Source organism: Halyomorpha halys, unplaced genomic scaffold (assembly GCF_000696795.3).
Source record: "Halyomorpha halys isolate HHAL.00 unplaced genomic scaffold, Hhal_1.1 Scaffold326.1, whole genome shotgun sequence".
NCBI lineage: Eukaryota > Metazoa > Arthropoda > Insecta > Hemiptera > Pentatomidae > Halyomorpha > Halyomorpha halys.
The window spans coordinates 350,139-369,080 of NW_027106117.1; the positions used below are offsets into that span (position 1 = coordinate 350,139).

Sequence of the window (18,942 nt, forward strand, 5' to 3'; positions counted from 1 at the left end):
ATATAGTGAATAATGATGTTGTTGTAAGTGTTAAAAATGAAGATATAATATAAGCTGTTAAATATTTAGATGTCCTTGAAGATGGCTAGAATGGCCGAAACGTTGGACTAGTGAAAAATAAAGTGTTGAGACAGAATTGGATACTAATTTTTGATTTATTTAATAATTAAAAGATATTTTATTTCAAATAGTTTTGCTATGATTGTAGTTATTCCTTCTGAAATGATCATTAAAAATATGCTCATATTGTAATTTTTTTTGTTTTCCTATGTCAAAGTAGGCATTTCTGCCATTTTATCTTTCACAACTTAATATACAGCAGCCATATTAATGTGGCTCTTGTCAGTCTGTATAAATATAGTTTCTGGGCAACTATAAACTGGGAATTTATAATCGGCTGTTATTTTATCTTTTTTGCAAAGGAAGCTCTGTGATGATGTTATGTGAAAATGTTAATAGTATTTAAATAAAGTTATGGAAACAATATTGGGGGGGAAAAATATGATCAAACATAAGTATCTATTCCTCATATAAAACATAGATAAACAGATGAAATAATTTGTACAAAATTTTAGAAGATTATCACAAAAATAAAAATAATCTAGAAGAAAAAAAAATCTTAATATAAAAATTTTAAAACAAATACAAATTGGTTTATGAATAATACTTCATAAAAATAATAAGAAAAATATAATAAGAAAGAAAACAATCCACAGAATTAATATTTGATGAGTTGTTTACGTGGTGTGGTACATCAACTGAAGATGCAAGGCTTTACTACATATCGCAAGGGTAAAAAGCAAATGATCTAGATGTCAGTGCCACATAAAGACCGCTCACAGCTGGTATGCATAGGGGAGACAACCACTGGCAGTTGTCTGTGCAAAGTAGTCAAAGCAGAGTTAGATGTAGAATAGCGTTGTTAGGGGTGTTCAGTGCTCGGAAAATATCAGGGCCCACATAAACGAGTGGGAACTTCCTTATTTACTCAGAAATGTTTGCATTAGCAATATATTTAAATGAGTGAAAAATAAATTATTTAATTTATTTTTATTTTAAATTAAGAAAATACAATGATAAGTAATTAAAGTTGGGGATGATGATGATGTAGTCAATATGGACAAGGGTATTGGCACACTTTTTAATGAAAATGAAGAAAAAGAGAATGATGATGAAAATCCATTACTTTCTAGAAGAAGATAATATAATTACCATCACCATAGCATCACAATGTGAACTTTGAGCAGTTTTGAATTTTGTTGAACTTTATCATTAGTAAAGTAATGAACAGGTATTTTTGTGTTAACTTATTCTTAAATCATAATTCCTGAGGATTTGTTATTTAGGAAATATTGCCTGGGAATGTTACCTTGAGTTTCAATTCCAAGGAATTGTACATCAATACTTCTTTCAAATCCATCGTAATCTTCTGGTTTTACAGTGTGTGAATAATTATCAAGATGGTGGTTTGCCTGTGGTTATCCCCATCATCTCCTTTTTTATATACCTTATTTTCAACCATCAATATACAATGAAAAAAAGTTATAATTGCTTTGTTCTTTGTGTTGTAAAATTTATATAATATTTTAATCTTTTGAACTGTTTATTCATGTTCATCTCATATTAATAATAATAAATCATGCAATTAGTATGAATAATAACTAGTGCATTTGTTTCTTTTGTCTTTATAATCTAGTAAAATAATTTATTTGATTTATACTTTCATTTAGTTTGAACTTAAATACTTTTTTACAGCATCCTTGTACAACTATTGTTAAAGGAGCCAGTTTGATAATGGGAGCTATTATTGAAGAAGGAGAACCTGATGTAGCATCTAAAATGCAAGAATTATCATTAAATGAAGGTGCTTTACCTCGCCATCTTATTTCATCTTTTTTTACTACAAAGTCAGATCAGCATAAGCTGACACAGTGTAGATTGTCAAGACATCTTGTTTCTCTTTGGCTTACAAACAATGATAATGGAATGAAATTAATGGAAAGGATTCTAGTAAGATTTGTTTCTTAGCCTTTTTGTTTTATTTAAATTTAACCTGTATTCATCATGTTAGTTTATATAGTAAATTAGAGTTTAATGAGATGAAAATGAAATGGAGAAAATTATCCATTCATTAGTAGTTTACCGATTATTATTTTTAATCTTCTTATTCTTGGGTAATTTTTTTTTTTTACCCTTATGTATTTTTTAGTGTTCTTGCGTAAATTAATGTAATTTAACTTATTAAAATTTAAATTAGAATATTGAAAATAGACTATGGCAATGAAAGACAAAGGAAGTCATTTTTAAAAATCTATTTTTTTTTTTAGTGAATATGTAATGTGTTAGAGAAAGAACATTAATTTGTTTAAATAAATCCAGAATGGAGAATCTCAATGTGATTATGATAAGAGAAATATTGAAAAAAAATTATATATATTTTCAAAAAACATTGGTATGAAGCAGCTTGGTGAATGAAATTCATAATTGTGCTGAAAAGTGATTTTTTCATGTTTAAGGTGTGAAAAAAATTGTTTTTGAGAAACAAAAGATTGTACATTTTAGCCCTTAGAGAGATGGAATACACATGCTTTGATAATTGAAATTAGTCAAAAACACAAAAATTTTGTCTTTAAAAAAATTTAAAAGTGATCATTTTTGGCCATTCAGTCAAAGGTTTTGTAATTGTTGTAAGAACTTTTTTCAGTACATAAATTATAAATTTTCTGGAAATCGCAAAAGTATAAAAACAGACTAAAGCAATACATTATTCTATGGCTTATAAATTGTTATAATAATCATGTAAGGCTAATGTGAGGATGAGAGGTAGTTTTTATGATTGAGAAAACAATCCAGAGGGGATACCCACAGGGCTTTGTCCTAGGTCCGGACAATAGGTTATATTTATATAGGTTTATTTATATATATATAGGTCTGGCTCTATGGAGGTTAGTATTTGATAAGTTACTGGTGGTACTCAAGAAGCAGCAGTTCCTGATCAAGATGTATATGGACAAAAAATAGCAGTGCCGGAGTCATATAAGAGGACAAAAAATGTGCTAACCAGATAGGTCCATGGTGTGTGAGAAGAATGATGATGACTGCTGCCGAAACTAAAGTAAAACTTCTAAGGAGCATGGCTGAGAGAGTGCATCCCATCAACTCAGAGGTTCAAGGTGATCATTTCCAAAGAGGTGGTAACCTACCTTGGGGTAAGGTTTGGAAGGAAGTTTGATACGCAACATTATGTGGAATCTACAGTCTTGATGAAGAAAATTTTCCTCTTTTCATTATGGATGAGAACTACCTATACCTATACATATTTTAAAAAATGTTTCCTACCAGGAAACATTGCCAATAAAGCTAAAACTTTAATTTAATAAAATTAATAATGGAATATATATATTTTTCTCTCTGTTATTACTTTTAAATTTTATCTATCATTTGACTGTAATTTTGGGCTATTTTGTTTTAATTTATTTTTTATTTGGAAGTGCATATATGGATGTCTTTTTTTTTTTTAATTTATTATTTTTTTTTTGTACTAATTTATTTTGACCATGCATGTGCTGGGTATAAGGTTGGATGGAAAAGAATTATTAGAATGGACTCAAAGTCCAGAAAAAAAGTAGAAATAGGTCAGACGGTATGGGTTCTGAGGACCGGAGGACCTGTTCAAGAGGCGGTTGTTGCCTCGGTGATGTCTGTGGTGACTGTGGAGGGTGGCGAAAAGGACTTTGTCAAAGTGGAATGGTCCAATACAGAAGGGATAGTACTGAGGAAAACAGTTTCTCTTGACAATGTTTTCCCCAGGTGTCCGAAAGTCCAAGAGAGAGTCACGGGGGAAACAGTGAACTAGAAGATATAGGTCCACGCCTAGATAATAAGGTATGCACTACTATGGGCTCTCTTTTAAGGGCGTTAAAGGACTCGGAACCCATATCGCAAAAAACATTCCAGAGAGGCTAACAGCAGTACACTTAGGGGAATAGTGAAGAATGCGATGGGCTATAAGAATGGAGAGGGAAAAATGTCTCAAATAAAAGAGGACATTGCTAAATGGTCTGCAATTTTTAAAAATCACTTTTCACATAAAAAAATGAGTACTGCGGATTTTGATCAGGCCATAGGTAAGTTCCTTAGATTTCTTAAGACTTTCAATGCTGAACTACCAGGCCCCCAGCACCCTGCTGTCAAATTTTACAAACCGAAAAAATAATAAAACTAGCATGGCAGACAAGGGTGCTGGAAAAGTATTAAATCCGCAGAGGGCTAATAAAGCAGACCAGAACCGTAAGCAATAACAATATCAATATGAGCTTGCACAATACCAATGTTATAATAAAAGAAAAAAGGTAGTGCAAACCACTATGAATGCACCTACGCTCCCAAGCAATGTCCTATAAAGTTGACTGAAATTGAGGGCTGCTATAAAAACTTCTTAGACAGTAAAAATCTCTGTGAACGTGTGGAATACAAGAAACTGGCCCCAATGCCAAATCTAAGCACAATAGGTGTTGATACAATAAAAAAAGCAATAAAATCAACATCATTGGACACATCACCGGGGCCTGATGGTGTTCTGATCCGCACGTTTAAATACTTTGATAATGATCTTTTCATAAAGATTATCACGGAGACAATGCTGAAGGTGGCCTATGTACCAGAACAACTTTGACAGGGGCGCACAATATTGATATATAAAGCCAAAGGTGATATTAATAACATACCCTCCTGGAGGCCTACCACAATATATTTGATCGTGCGCTGAATTATAGAGAAGGTTCTGGACCATGAACTAAGAAAATAGGTCACCTTCCACAGGAATCAAAAGGGTTTTATAAAGGGCCTTCCGGGAATGCATGTCAACACGAGAATCATTAATGCCATTCTAAAAGATGCACAAAATAAGAAAGGCAAATGTGCGGTGGTGTTTCTTGGCGTTGTAGGTGCTTTTGACAATGTTGGTCATATCCATATCATGAACTCACTTGAAGCGAGGGGTGTGTCACCGGATCTTAAAAACGTGATTTCGGCTCTCCTCTTTACGAACAGCATTAGAGTCAACACAGCCCACTCTACAAGCCAAACAGGGTACTGTGTGAAGTACCTCAAGGCGGGCCCTTGTCATCTTCGCTATTCAACCTGGCCATAGACCATCTGTACCGTGACATGCAAGCAAGACTTTGAAAATAAATTCTGGTATGAGCTCAATAGTGACCAAGGATGTGTGGTCCTCGCAGGTTTTGCAGATGACCAGGCGGTTTCAGCATGCGACAAGGGTGCTGTGGAAAGAATAATTGACTGCATTCAGAGAACATTTGAGGAGATTGGCTTGGCTTTGAATTCTCAGAAAAGTGTGGGCATCGTTATGAATAAAGGAGAGCTGGAGACAACGAGGCTCTCCCTTGAGAATGGAGATAGCATCCAGACAATTGAAAAAGGTAAGACCATTAGATATTTAAGATGCACATTCTTGGGAGAGCTACAGTTCAACGAAGATTCGGTAATCACCGTCAACTTAGTCAAGTTGAATAAAAATCTGAACTAGCTAGTCGCCTCTTGCCTGCTTAAGCCTGAGCAAAAGTAACACTGTCAACCAATATGTGTTCCTGGGTCTACATCTCTCCAAACTGCTCCCCTCACAAAGCTATGTCCAGCGATATTGGAGGGCATCGACACCATCATTCGCAGGAGTGTCAAGGCTATTATAGGACTTCCTGCAAACACCTCCATAGCAATGTTGTACGCTCCGAGGAGATATAGAGGTCTGGGCTTACTCAGCTGCCAATGGGAGGCTCCTTGCTCCCTGTTCCAGTTCACGTTCAATTGTTCAGCCGAAATTGCTGATTGTGCAGATAGATTGGGCATTGATCAGGGACATCGGAGTGTGAGGGCTCTACAGCAGTCACTGTGCGATAATGCGTTTGAGGAAAGGGCCAATTGCAGGTGGCAGGGCATTGGAGTGCACCACTTCAAGGTTACCCCAAAAGCAAATAAATTCATATATGACAAGAAAATTCTTAGAGGTTCTGAATGGTCCAATGCCCTCAAACTAAACATCAATTATGCACCCCTGTGTGGAGTCCCAGGCGTCAGCGGACATGTCAGAGATCGCAAATGCAACAGAGAGTCCAAAACACCAGCACATGTACAGGGAAAATGCCCCAACAACTCCATCCTCGTAACACGCTGACACCACAGAGTAAAGCATGAATTGATGAAGCTCCTTAGATAAAGGAATTTTGCCTGCTTCGACGAGGTCTACTGCATAGATTCGGAGGGATCTACACGATATGCCGAAATTGTTGCTTTCCCCAAAACAGGTGAGTCGGCATTCATTCTGGATCCTACAGTGAGATATGAAAGTAATGACCTTGACCAGGTAAATAAAAGAGATAGAGAAAAGAGGGAAATTTATTATAAATGTATCCCTTTTCTCAAGGAAAAGTTCCATGAAAGCTTCGGGGAAAGAGACTTCTATGTGAGAGGCCTCTCGTTCTGGGCGCATGGAACTATACCAAGCACAACAAGGAGCTTTATGGAGGAACTCTGTGTTGATATCAAGGACGTGGCAAAAATGGCAGAGGGGATAATTCTGGACTCCCTAGGAATCATCCACCATAACATGCATGGTAGCTGAGAATGATGGTGATGTCTCGGAGAGCATGCATATATTCTTAATTATTTTATATATACATGCATATATGCAATTTTATATTTATTACTCTTTCTTTTATCTTAATATATTTATTTATTACTTTTAACTTTTAACTTAATATTTTTATCTATTCTCTTTTAATTTTTATATCTATGTTTTTTTATATTAATATATTGTAAATAGGATCGTCCGTATTGGGTATTATGTATATTTATAATTTTTTTTTTTACTATATTTATAATGGCTATATCTATTCTTTTATACTTTAACTTAAATTTAATTGTATGAGTGATGGAAAGGAAATGGGAGAAAATTTTATAAAATTGAAATATCAGAAAAAATTAAAAATACTTAAATAATGATAAAAAAACTAGGAAAAAATGTGTAAGGGAAGAAATGATAAAAAGGGGAAAAAAATAAATCAGTTATAATTCTTGTACACTATGTAGAAAATTTTCTAATGTGGAATTTAAATAAAAAATATATAATGTAACTATTATTATTAATAAGATTATAATTAATTGTGATTCACTAGGTGTGTATAAGGCATCCCACCAAAGTTGTGCAGCACAACATTTTTTCTATACTTGTTTGTTCCCCCATAACCTACACATAGCATGGCTAGGATTTCTAAATTTATATAAAATTATTGGACACAATTAATTCAAAACTAACTACGAGTATTACTCTTTTAAATTTCTACTCCAATTATTGCTATATTTTGAGGAAAATAAATAATAAAATTATATAATTATTTTTGCTCGCAGTTGGCTAATTTGACAGTTTATCTTTGAGGGAAAGATTTAAAAAAAATAATTATTTAATATAAGCTAATATCTAAATTGTCTTAATTCATACTTTTTACATATGGTTTGGTGGGAAAACTATACATTTATCAAAATTGAATTAATAATGCATAGAATTGAAACTGACATGTCAGAATGATGCTGGCATACATAAACAGTTTTGAGTACTATTGTTCTGACATAATGGTTATTTTTGTATCTTCCATGGTTTCATGGATCACCAGCAAATCCAACAGTTTTCATGAATACATGGTTTCTTCGGTTCTGAACGATCTTTAGAATGGTCAAAACTGACTAGAAAAGGGTCCAGCTTTTGAAATAGTTTAGTTTTCCATGGGATGAAGGTGTGTATTTAAATACACATGAATGTTTTTTTTTCAAATTTGATTTAATTTGTAGTTTTATGTATATTTTATAAGATTATAATTGCTATCCATATATTCCTCATTTTCAGCCAGCTGGTCTGCTGTGTTATTTACAATCTAAAGAAATAGCTCCAGTTTCACATGAGTTTGAAACGACAATTCGAGATAACTTAAAACTGGCACAAGATCATGCTAATAAAAATCAGGTGTCTCCTCAGTTTTTGTCAATTGAAAAGAAAATGCAGATAATTGAGAAACATTTAGAGGTAATTCATATTTTTTGAATTATTTGCATATTAATCACTGTTATTTGATCTAATAAAGTGTTATTAATAGAATTATTTAATTTTCTAATGGATCTAACAAATTTGGGAAATATGTATATTTCATTGCTTAAATATTTTTATTCTATCTAAGCCCAATAATATATTTCTTTTTAACAATAGGAATAAAAAGCCAAAGATAGGCCTTAAAGTCATAGCATGTCTGGACAAAAAATAAACGATTTTAATACAGAATTGCTCACAACACTAAGGCTCATAAGCCATTTGGGTTAAGTTATTCGTTTATCAAATTTTTAGTTTAATCAAACTTCACAGAAATAGCAATTCATTTTCAGAATGTAAAAAGATCAGAACTAGATTTTAAAAGTTCATTCTAGCTAACATTTTTCTGGTTTGAGGATTTTCATAAATGCTGCATTAGTTACTAAGTTGATACCTTTAATTTTGTTCCTCAATATTTTTTGAAGATATTTATTCATTTTTGAACTATATATATTCTTTCCTTAATAAATTTGGCATTTTTATGGCTTATTATTCCCAATATTTTATTCTAGTATATTTTTTCTCGTATTTTAGTTATAGAAAAGATTTTAATTCTTAGATGAACTCCACTCAAAAAAGCAAAAGGTAGGCCTTAAAGTCGTAGCATGTCTAGACAAAAAAATGCATTTTAATGCAGAAGTGCCCATAACACTAAGGCTCAGCATGTTTGATATAGATTATAAAATTACTGTCCTGACTATAGAAATTTTAAATCAAGTGAATTGAATTTTGAAAATCTGGCCATTATGAAATCTGGAAAGACACCTTTTTAGGTCCTCTGAGTCCAAATAACCAAGTATTGCAAAAAGGTCTGTGTGTGAACAGCCTAGCTCAAAAACGGAATGTTGTACAAAATTGAAATTACACATTTAAGGAAGTATATGCCTGGGACATGGCAGCAACATTTTACCTAAAATCGACCGACGGAAATGTCACTTTATAGAATCAATTATTAACATTTTTTAAATTTTCTCCAGAACAGTTCTAATGATTTTGATTAAACTCAGTGAATCAATGAGAAATTAAGTGATATTTAATACCAGATAGGTCTTATTCTCATTGAAATAGCTTAAATGCTAAATTTTCAAAAATCCTTTAAATTGCCTTGTATTTTTTTGGTTAAAAAAAATAACCAGTTCTTATTTTTAGCAATAGTAAAAAATAGACAAATATAAAATATGAGGGAATTTTATACGAGGAGAAGATGCTTGGGGGGGGGGGTCAAATTAAAACTCAAATAAGTTGAAGTAACTTATTTAATCGTGCCAATGTTTCGGTCAGAATTTCTAGCCTTCATCAGGGCTAAGAACAGAACAAGATAACAACCAATGAATACAGAAAATATAAACAGAATGACATAAAGTAAATAATTGTACAGAATGGAATTAATAAAATAAAGTGATGAGAGAAGTGAAAAATAAAATGTATACATAGTAGGGATGGGATATCGAAAGCAAAATATCGATATCGATATTATATTGGAACTAAAATATCGAAATATCGATATCGAAAATTAAACGAATTAAAGTAATAATAATTTTAAAATGATAACATAGGAAGACTTATTTTATGTCATACCTAATCAAAATATATAAAAAACTCTTAATTATGATAAGCAAAGCAACACTACGACAACTATGTCATAAACATAATGAATATAAACTAAAATATAATTGTTTAAATTGTATAGGAAATTTAAAAATGGAATATCGATATTTTATTTTGATAATTATATATATTTCGATATTTTGTATTTTTGTAGTACTGATATGGAATATTAGCAACAATATCTGATATTATTTGATCGAAATATCGATATTTTGTTTAAAAAGACTAGAAAAATGTAAAGAAAAATAAAAACTCAAATTTTGATATTTTATTTTGATAATTACATATTTATTTCGATATTTTCATTTGTTGAAATATCGATATGCAATATTAGCAACAATATTCTGATTTTATTTTATCGAAATATTGATATTTTATTTAAAAAGTCTAGAAAATTGTATAGAGTGATAAAATTGTATTTTATATTTTTCATAATTTTTTTTTAGTTTTGAATTACTCATATTTCTATAAAATAATATCTTACTGTCGTTAATAAATTTCCATATGGATATTATTAACAATGTCAAATATTGAAATGAAAATCAATATATTGAAACAAAATATCAATATTTTGTTTTATATTTTTTTAGTCTTTTTAAACAAAATATCCATATTTCGATAAAATAATATCAGGATATTGTTGATAATCTTTCATATCGATATTATCAAATATATTAAATATCAAAATGGATATTAAATTATTGAAATAAAATATTGATATTTCATTTTAAATTTGTCTAGTATTTTTAAACAGAATATCGATATTTCAATAAAATAATATTAGAATATTGTTGCTAATTATCGATATCGATATTAATAACATTATCATAGATCGAATGGATGTTAAATTATTGAAACAATATATCGATCCTTAGATAATATAATATCAGAATATTGTTGCTAATGTTAGAAATCAATAATTATAAAAATGTCAAATATCGAAATGAATATGGAATTATCAATATTAAATATTGTATTTCTATTGTTAAGCTTGAATATTTTCTTTAACAAAGTATCGATATTTGGATTAAATAATATCGGAATATGTTTGGTATATTATATTTTGCCATGAATATTTCTGAATATATGATTATAGTTATATTACATCGGAGGGGATATTGTCATAATTCTTTTATTTACTTCTACTTTTAAGGAGTGACCCTTAAAAAAAAATATCGATATTCCGATATTATCGGTTACTCGATATCGATATAAAAATATTGGATATTGGAGACAGAGTATCGATATCCCATCCCTAATACATAGGTAATTGAATAAGTAGGTAAAATAACATAATTAAGGAAATGAAATAAAAATGAAGTCATATAATGCAAAGAAATATGAATATATTAGTTTATTAATAATTTAAAAATTAAAATTATAGAAAGAAAAATAAAATTGAGAGAAAGAAAATGTATGTAACAAATGAAATATGTAACCATAATAATAGATAAAGAGGCAAAATATAAGTAAAGTTTAACAAAAAGAAATAAATAGAAAAAAACAAATTTTAAAACAACAATAATAATATATTGTGAACATAACTAATAATGTGGGTAAGGAAAATTGAGAAAAGAATAGAAATGAAGGGGGGTAAAATAAAGATAGGGGAAAAAAAGAGAATACAATGAACCTGTTAACTTAAAATCTTACCACCAAGTGGCTTCTGCGCTGTAAACGGCCAAATTCCAAATTAAAAAATACGTTACAGGGTTGACTAAGTGTTTTTAAGAGGAAACGTTACAAGTGGATGAAAAATAAAAAGTAAAAAGCAGAAAATATTTGTGTATTTAACAACAGTTAAAAAGAGGAAATGTTATAAGAGGGTGACGACAAATGTGTTAGAAAAAGTTAAAAAGTGAAATAATACATTACGAAGTGGGCTGAAAAATAAAAAAATAAAAAAATTATATAATAATAATAATATTACTTAATATAAAAAATTACTTTTTTAATAAATTAACTATTTGCAAATATGTTAATGATAAGTTGTGGGTTTTTTTTTTGTGGGTGCTTGTGGGTTTTTAAACTGATGGAAGAAGGTTCTAATTGGATATAGAGGCTTTCAGAGATGAGCCTTTTGTCATGGTTACGAACTGTAGCATAGACATTTTGTCGAAATCAAAGGAATGATTTAAAGAAAGACAATGTTCCAAAAGTTTTGAAGTAGAATGATTATTATTATTTGAGGAAACTGAATATTTATGTTGTTTGATACGGTCTTTTAAGAGGTTTTTGATTTCGCCTATGCAAGTAGAATTACAATTAGGGGTGGAACAAGGATCGGTGTAGAAGAGGGATTGGGTTTTTAAGTTTAGTGTAAATGTAAAAGTTTATGAATGATATGGAGAGGGAAGAAGTTATTAGTTAAGAGTATTTGTTTAATGCGGTGTGTTTTTTTCATGGAAATGGGAATCAGAAAGGGAAAGGCCATGCATGGTGAATAAGGATTTTGGCTGCATTAATTCTTTGATGGTAAGGATGCTGGGAGTCTGCCTGAGTAGGTTGGTTTGGTGTACCAGTCAGTGGATATGGTGTTGTCTGGGTTTCTTATGATGAGGAGGTCAAGGAACGGAAAGGAGTTATTATTTTCAATTTCTAAAGTAAAATTAAGGCGTGAATGGTATGAATTAAAGGCGGATAAGATGTCAGGGATTTTATCAGGATTTAAGACAAGGAGTAGATCATCTATTTTTTAATAAGAATAATGTCAACTGGAAAGAGTGGGATAACGGAATCAAGCAAATCATTTAGGACAATGTTGAAAAGATCGGGAGCTAGGGGATTTCCCATGGCCAGCTCTGAAATTTGGTTAAAGAACTGACCCTGGAAGGTAAGGTAACCAGATTTACAACAAAGTTGAAGGGATTCAAGGTAGGAAAAATGGTTAAGGGAAGTGTGGGGTGCAATGGATGTCCAGTTGGCTTCGACGATAAGGAGGGCTTTGTCTTTTGGAATGTTGGTGAATAAACTCTCTACATCAAAAGAAACAAGTATATATTGGTCAGGGATAGTGAAGGATAATAAAATATCACGGAGGTGAAAGGAATTATGAATATCATATGAATTATCGTGACTTAAGGTTTGTAAAGAGGGAAGTAAGAATTTACTGAATTTAACAGAGGGAGAATTGATATTGGAAGTGATCGGATGGAGTGGGGTATCAGGCTTATGAATTTTTTGGAAGTCCATAAAAACATGGGGCAACAAAATTATAAGAAATGAGATTTCTGTACGTGGGGTTGTTGATTTGTTGGGAATGTAAGAGGTCCCTGAGGTGTTGGTTGAATTTGGTCTGTAGTGAAGGAGTGGGGTCCCGGGGTGTGGGTGCATATGTAGATCGGTCAGATAAAAGTAAAGCCATTTTTTTATTGTGATGACCGTCATGCTGCCTTTGTCTGCTCTAGTGATAATGATGTTATGATGAGATTTAAAAAAAAAAATGGGTGAAAGAAATGTCTTTAAAGAATTGAGGAGAAAAATTATAAGTATCAGAATGAGGATATAGGAGATGATTTGAAATAATGTTACGAATAGACGTACGGGATAACTCTTTCTTGTCATTAGAATTGTGAACAAGGGGATCATTGTGAATATATTCTAGATTGGTTATAAGTTCTGAGATGATTTTTAATGAAGAGTTGGGGCTAGAGAAATTTGGACCTAAGGTAAGAGTATTGCGGACGTTGGGTGGAATATTGGTTGATGAAATGTTGTGGACCCAATTTTTGTCACCTTTAGGATAAATTTTAGAAGCCAGCAATGTTTAATAAATGTTATTAAATTTTGAGAAGAGAAGTTCTTTTTTTTTTTTAATTTGACCGCACCCCCAACCATCTTCTTGTATAAGTCATCCACGGTCAACTATCTCTCATGATTATGAAAGTATTTTATGTATAAATTAAGGAGAAAAATAGAAATTCGAATGGTAAAAGCCAAAACTACCTGATCTCTTCTGAATGCATTATAGTTTTGTTATATTTTGTTAAACTGTTATATTTTTGGTAAGTACAGAATTTATGTTTATTATTCCCATCTCGAGAAATCCTTAAATATAAATTTATATAGCCACAGAAAAATACAAATTGTTTGTTCATAATTTTCACCTTCTCTGGTTATCAAATTTTTTTCTCCAAAATTACAAAAATAGCAATGACTTCAATATGAGCGTATCAATTACACTAAACTTTGAGACATGAGTAGGTTAGTAAGTGAAAGTTGTGTGTGTTTAACGCACCAGGTTTTTTTTTTTTTTTTATAAATAATAATTTTTAGCTTTTCTCAATATGTAGGTGTATAAAAAAGATGATATGAATAAAATGAATGAGAATGATAAAAAACAAGTGTTTATACTATAGTGAAGTAATTATTGTGAAGATGACAGAATATATGTGAGGTTACTGTACAGTTGTAGCATGCTTTAATTTGGGGAACTCTTGGTCCTGGCTGGGGTATTAACAATGTTTAACACCTCTGGATTTAGAATAACATAGACATAAAAATAACAAAAGTAATTTCTGATCTAAACATTTATTAGGGAAAATAAATATAAATCATAATCATCACATTATTATTAAAAAAACTAAAAGATAATTCTGGTAAAACAATACAGTAGTTACTCAACAAACAAAAAAAGAAAACCAATTAAATTTACCCATTAAGTAAAGATTTAATGATGCACAATAATTATTTACATCTGTTATTGATTGAAATAAAATTTAAGAAATACTTAGAAACATATAAAAGAAAATACAAATTAAATCTATATACACATTAACCATAAATATCAATAGCTTCTTCTTATAAGTATAATTGAAACCATAAATAAGAAAATAGTAATAGAAATATTAAGGTTATAGATTTTATCAGAAATATCCTAAAACTCCATTTTCTTCCATAACTCAAATAGAGTATAGCTGTATAATTGTGTCAATTAATAGCTGCAATTGTGATGTATCACAAAATCTCACCAACTAATATTCCTAAGTGGGGTAAGATTGACAATATTATGGAATTTTTAAGTTCTATGTAGAGGGTAAGAACCCCTTCCATATATCTGAATAACCCTCGGAAGCTCCTCACTCCACTTAAACTTAGTAGCCCAAAGCTTCTGCATTATATTCTTGGTGAGGAAAGTAGCTGAGCCCCAAATAGTCCATTGGGTCGTAAGGCCTGTCTACAGTGGAGGTATACAATGCTTAGCAATAGTACTATGTGATGGTTTGATTATGAAAAGGAAACACATCATCCTTTGGATCCCTTGAAATGTGCTGAATTGTAGTGACTGAAAGTTGCCCTTGTTCTGCAGTAACATTAGAAACACCAGACATCAAAGATAATCCTTATCATCTAGCTTGCCTGAGTACAAAACTGCATGTTGTGGGATTACAAAGGCTAGAGAATCAAACATGGGGGACATGTGTCCTCAATCTTCATGCTCCTCCACGTATTGGATTAAGGCACACTATAAAATTTTGTCTTTATTCGCTTACATCTATCCAATCAAAGACTGTAAAAGTTATATAACAAGCTAATAACCATGTCAATATTGGTCTTAAAGGCCAGAGTAACAACATACTGTCTGCCAAGGTGGCAGTAGTTATTATTTACAAAATGATCCTCACAGGCATCATCTTTAGGATTATAAATAATTGACTTGAAACTTTCAACCTTCGAAAATTGGAAAGAAAATCATCAGAGTGAGGCATCTCTGATGGAAATGAACAGTGAGAGGAGATACATTTAAATTCTGTGTCTCCAATGATAGACTTGAAAATTTTCCTATGTTTCAGCTATCACACAATCGCCAGGAACACTGTTTAAATTAAAAAACAATGACATTAAAATACTACAAGTTAACAATTTACTGTAATTCTATGTAGATTACAAGCAATTAATAAATTTACATCTCATTGTGTGGTGTATACATAAAAAATCAAACATTTTTATTAATTCTAAACTCTAGACTATGTCATTATTAATAATAGTTTCCAAATTTTAACATTCGCTTTTACATTTTAGTTTACCACAATAATATACCGATTGTAGTATAAGAGTATGATAGAGTTCCTCTTGGAAACTTTTTTCAATAATAACATAGTCCAAGGTTTGTACTTAGTAAAAAATTTTTATGTTTATACAACAGAATGAAATGTGAGTTTAATAATCATTCATTATTTATACAGAATCACTGTAAATTGTTCAAACTCCTAGGATTATGATGTCATTGTTTTTGCTTTTTGAGTTTTTATAGTATTCCTGATGATGGCATGATAGAAAAAACTATTGGACAATTAGATTTTTATATTTAAATTGATTTATATTTTGATAAGGAAGGTAGAAATATGAGTGTATAATAATATTGGTTCAGTTTAATTAACTGATAATTTCATTTTTTTAGGATACATTAGTGCATTGGGGAACTCGACTTGGTTTTGAAAAGAGAAGGGATAAAGTAAAAACAGCTCCTGTTGTTCTGCGGAAAAGTCGGCAAAGAATCAAGAGTACTTTAAATTGGAATCTTTTTTATTACAATTTTAACAAGGACCATTCTCTACCTAATTTGATTTGGAATCATAAAGTAAGATTTTTTAACATTTGTTTTTTAAAAGATCTTGACTTCTTTGTCCTTTCTTGAATTTCTTACGCATTAATATCTATGATTTATACTGAACTAAATATGTTTATATTATTTTGTATAATTTTTTTTTAATGGCATAATGCGGCGGAATCCTACTTTAGGTTTATTATGCACTATTTCACTTAGCTGTTCAGAACATGATTTTAGTTTATGAAAAGTTAGTAAATTCTATGAATCTTTATAGGACCCCTGAATTGGTTATTATTGGTATTTTTTATTTTCAATATTGTTTGGCATTTTCACCAAAAGCCGCCTTAATTCTTCTTTTCGTACATGCTGCAAATAGTCTCCAATGTAATTGGAATGGTTTCAGGGCCTTTCCTAGCTAACTTATGTATGCTTCTTCTGGCCTGGCAAAGAGACTGTCCCAGAATCAATTGAACTCTTGGTTATATTATGCAAGATTGTTTAGAGCTGCATTGCATTTTTTCACTACTCTTGAATATGTAATGGTATTATTCAGTGCCCCTATATCACCTGATTTTCAGTGATTTTTTACCTTCCAACTCATTATGTAACAGTTCTGGCATAATAACTGATAGTTGATACGTCAGATTGAAATATTGAAGTGTTGTTCCTTGTGAAATAGATATTCCATCTAGTGGTTTATCTCCTGATGCCCAACTTTGCTTAAATCCACTATAACATGGCCCCATTTACGTCTATAAGACTGATGGGTGTAATATATTGGCAATAGACCATATTGGGTTTTAATCACCCTAAGTTCTACCTACTGTTATTTTTTCACATTGTAGTGCTATTTTAATATGTGACCAAGAAGAACCTCAAAGTGTTTTACTCCTTCGCTCAGATTAATTTGAACTCCATTTAATTTGGGCTGTCTAATTACATTTTACTTTCACCCATTCTTTTTTGGTGAATAAGTGACCTTTTGTGGGTTGACGTTCAGTCTATTGTTGTCAAAAGTAGTCCACCTGGATGTTTCTTGATATTTTCAGTGCTTTCGAAATTACTATATTCAGGATAGTGATGCCATTTGCACATCCTTGTATGTAGAAATCAGCATTTTGTCTAAGCAATTTATAATATATTTATTTAATTTAGGATTATGGCTAAAAATTTACTTTTTTTTATCATTATTATTTTATTCTAGACACGTGAAGAACTTAAAAATGCATTAGAAAAAGAAGTGAGAGCTTTTGAATCAGATAGAGAAATATCTCGTGGTAATTTAATTGCTTGGAACCATGCTGAATTTGAAGTACATTATCCAAGTTTAAAAGATCAGCTCTGTATTGATGGTTACTACATCAAAATTCTTCTTGATAAAGAACAGGCTCCTGATTCTTTAGCTTCAATTTCGTAAGAATTCCTACCTTATTATTTTTTTTATATAGATGTAAATACAGTTTAATCCCAATAAACTGAATTTGGTTTATATGAAACCAAAATTTAGGTATATTCATGAAAGTGAAAAAGAGGTTAGGTTACAATAAAACAGTTATACTAATTAATATAAAGTATATTTCAGGATATTCCAAGTTAGACAATGTACTGAACTAATTACTGCATTATTGGTAAAAAAAAAAAATGTTAAATTTTTTTATTGAAGATAAGAATTTCTCTCTCTGGAAGCTAAATTATGCAGAAAAAAGGTCTTAAGTCCTAATTGAAAAACCATAGAAAAAATTATCTGTAGTAAGCTCCAAATCCTGTCTTATTATTCTGGTGTCTGACAAATTAAATTCTTATTTTGTCAATCCTTTTCTTATATTGCACTCTTCCTTACACTATTCAAACTTCTTTTGACCCTGAAAATTTTTATTACCTAAATATTTTCCCTGGAAACTTAAGACTTGGTCAAACTAAAGGGAGCTGAAAGGTGAGAAGTGGAAGGATGATTTTGTTAGGCTGACCTACCCTGTTTACTCATTCTTGATTGTTATAAAATCCTAGAGGAAAATTGGGAAAAAATGAAAAACAATATAAGTAAAGATGAAACAAAGTTGTGATTTCTATTTAATTTGTTTTTATTATATAGCCTCAATTAACTTTTAATTATTCTTTTTCCACTGACTTTACCTTGTGGATACTACAAGTTGTAACAATAGTAAGTTATTATGAATTTTTGTATTTCTCAAGGATTTTTTGATTGATAGAACAACTTATAAGTTATAAAATCGCTGTTAACAAATGTACAAGGTTGTACACACTACCTGCCTTGTCTTCCTCTGCCTCCAATCTAGAGTCACCTCTATCTGATGGTCAAATATTTCAATAACTAAGAATGCAATCATCATAGAAATCATAGAGTTTGTATCCCTTACTTCCTTTGTCTAGCTATACTAAACCCTTCACTATCCTGCAGTGTGACCTAATATGAGGAGAGCCCCATAAAAAATATGAATGACTGTAGTAATATCCTAACTGGTATAATATGTTTTTTTAACTCTTTTTAGATACATTAAATATAATATCCTCTGTAAAATAGAAAAAAAAAATCAAAAAGTTGAGATAAAATTAATGAGATAATATGAATTTTTCATTTGATTATTATAATTGTTTAAAAAAATATTTT

At 30.8% G+C, this 18,942-nt stretch overlaps 1 protein-coding gene across 1 annotated transcript in view; it reads left to right on the forward strand.

Moving 5' to 3' along the window:
- The window catches only part of Rme-8 (receptor mediated endocytosis 8), a gene marked incomplete in the record, with an annotated part of 123,616 nt that overhangs the window by 54,909 nt on the left and 49,765 nt on the right, over positions 1-18,942 (forward strand). Inside the window, 4 exon segments of the mRNA XM_067053672.1 lie at positions 1,756-2,010; positions 7,919-8,095; positions 16,164-16,343; positions 17,518-17,726. Coding sequence (XP_066909773.1) covers positions 1,756-2,010; positions 7,919-8,095; positions 16,164-16,343; positions 17,518-17,726 — 821 coding nt within the window.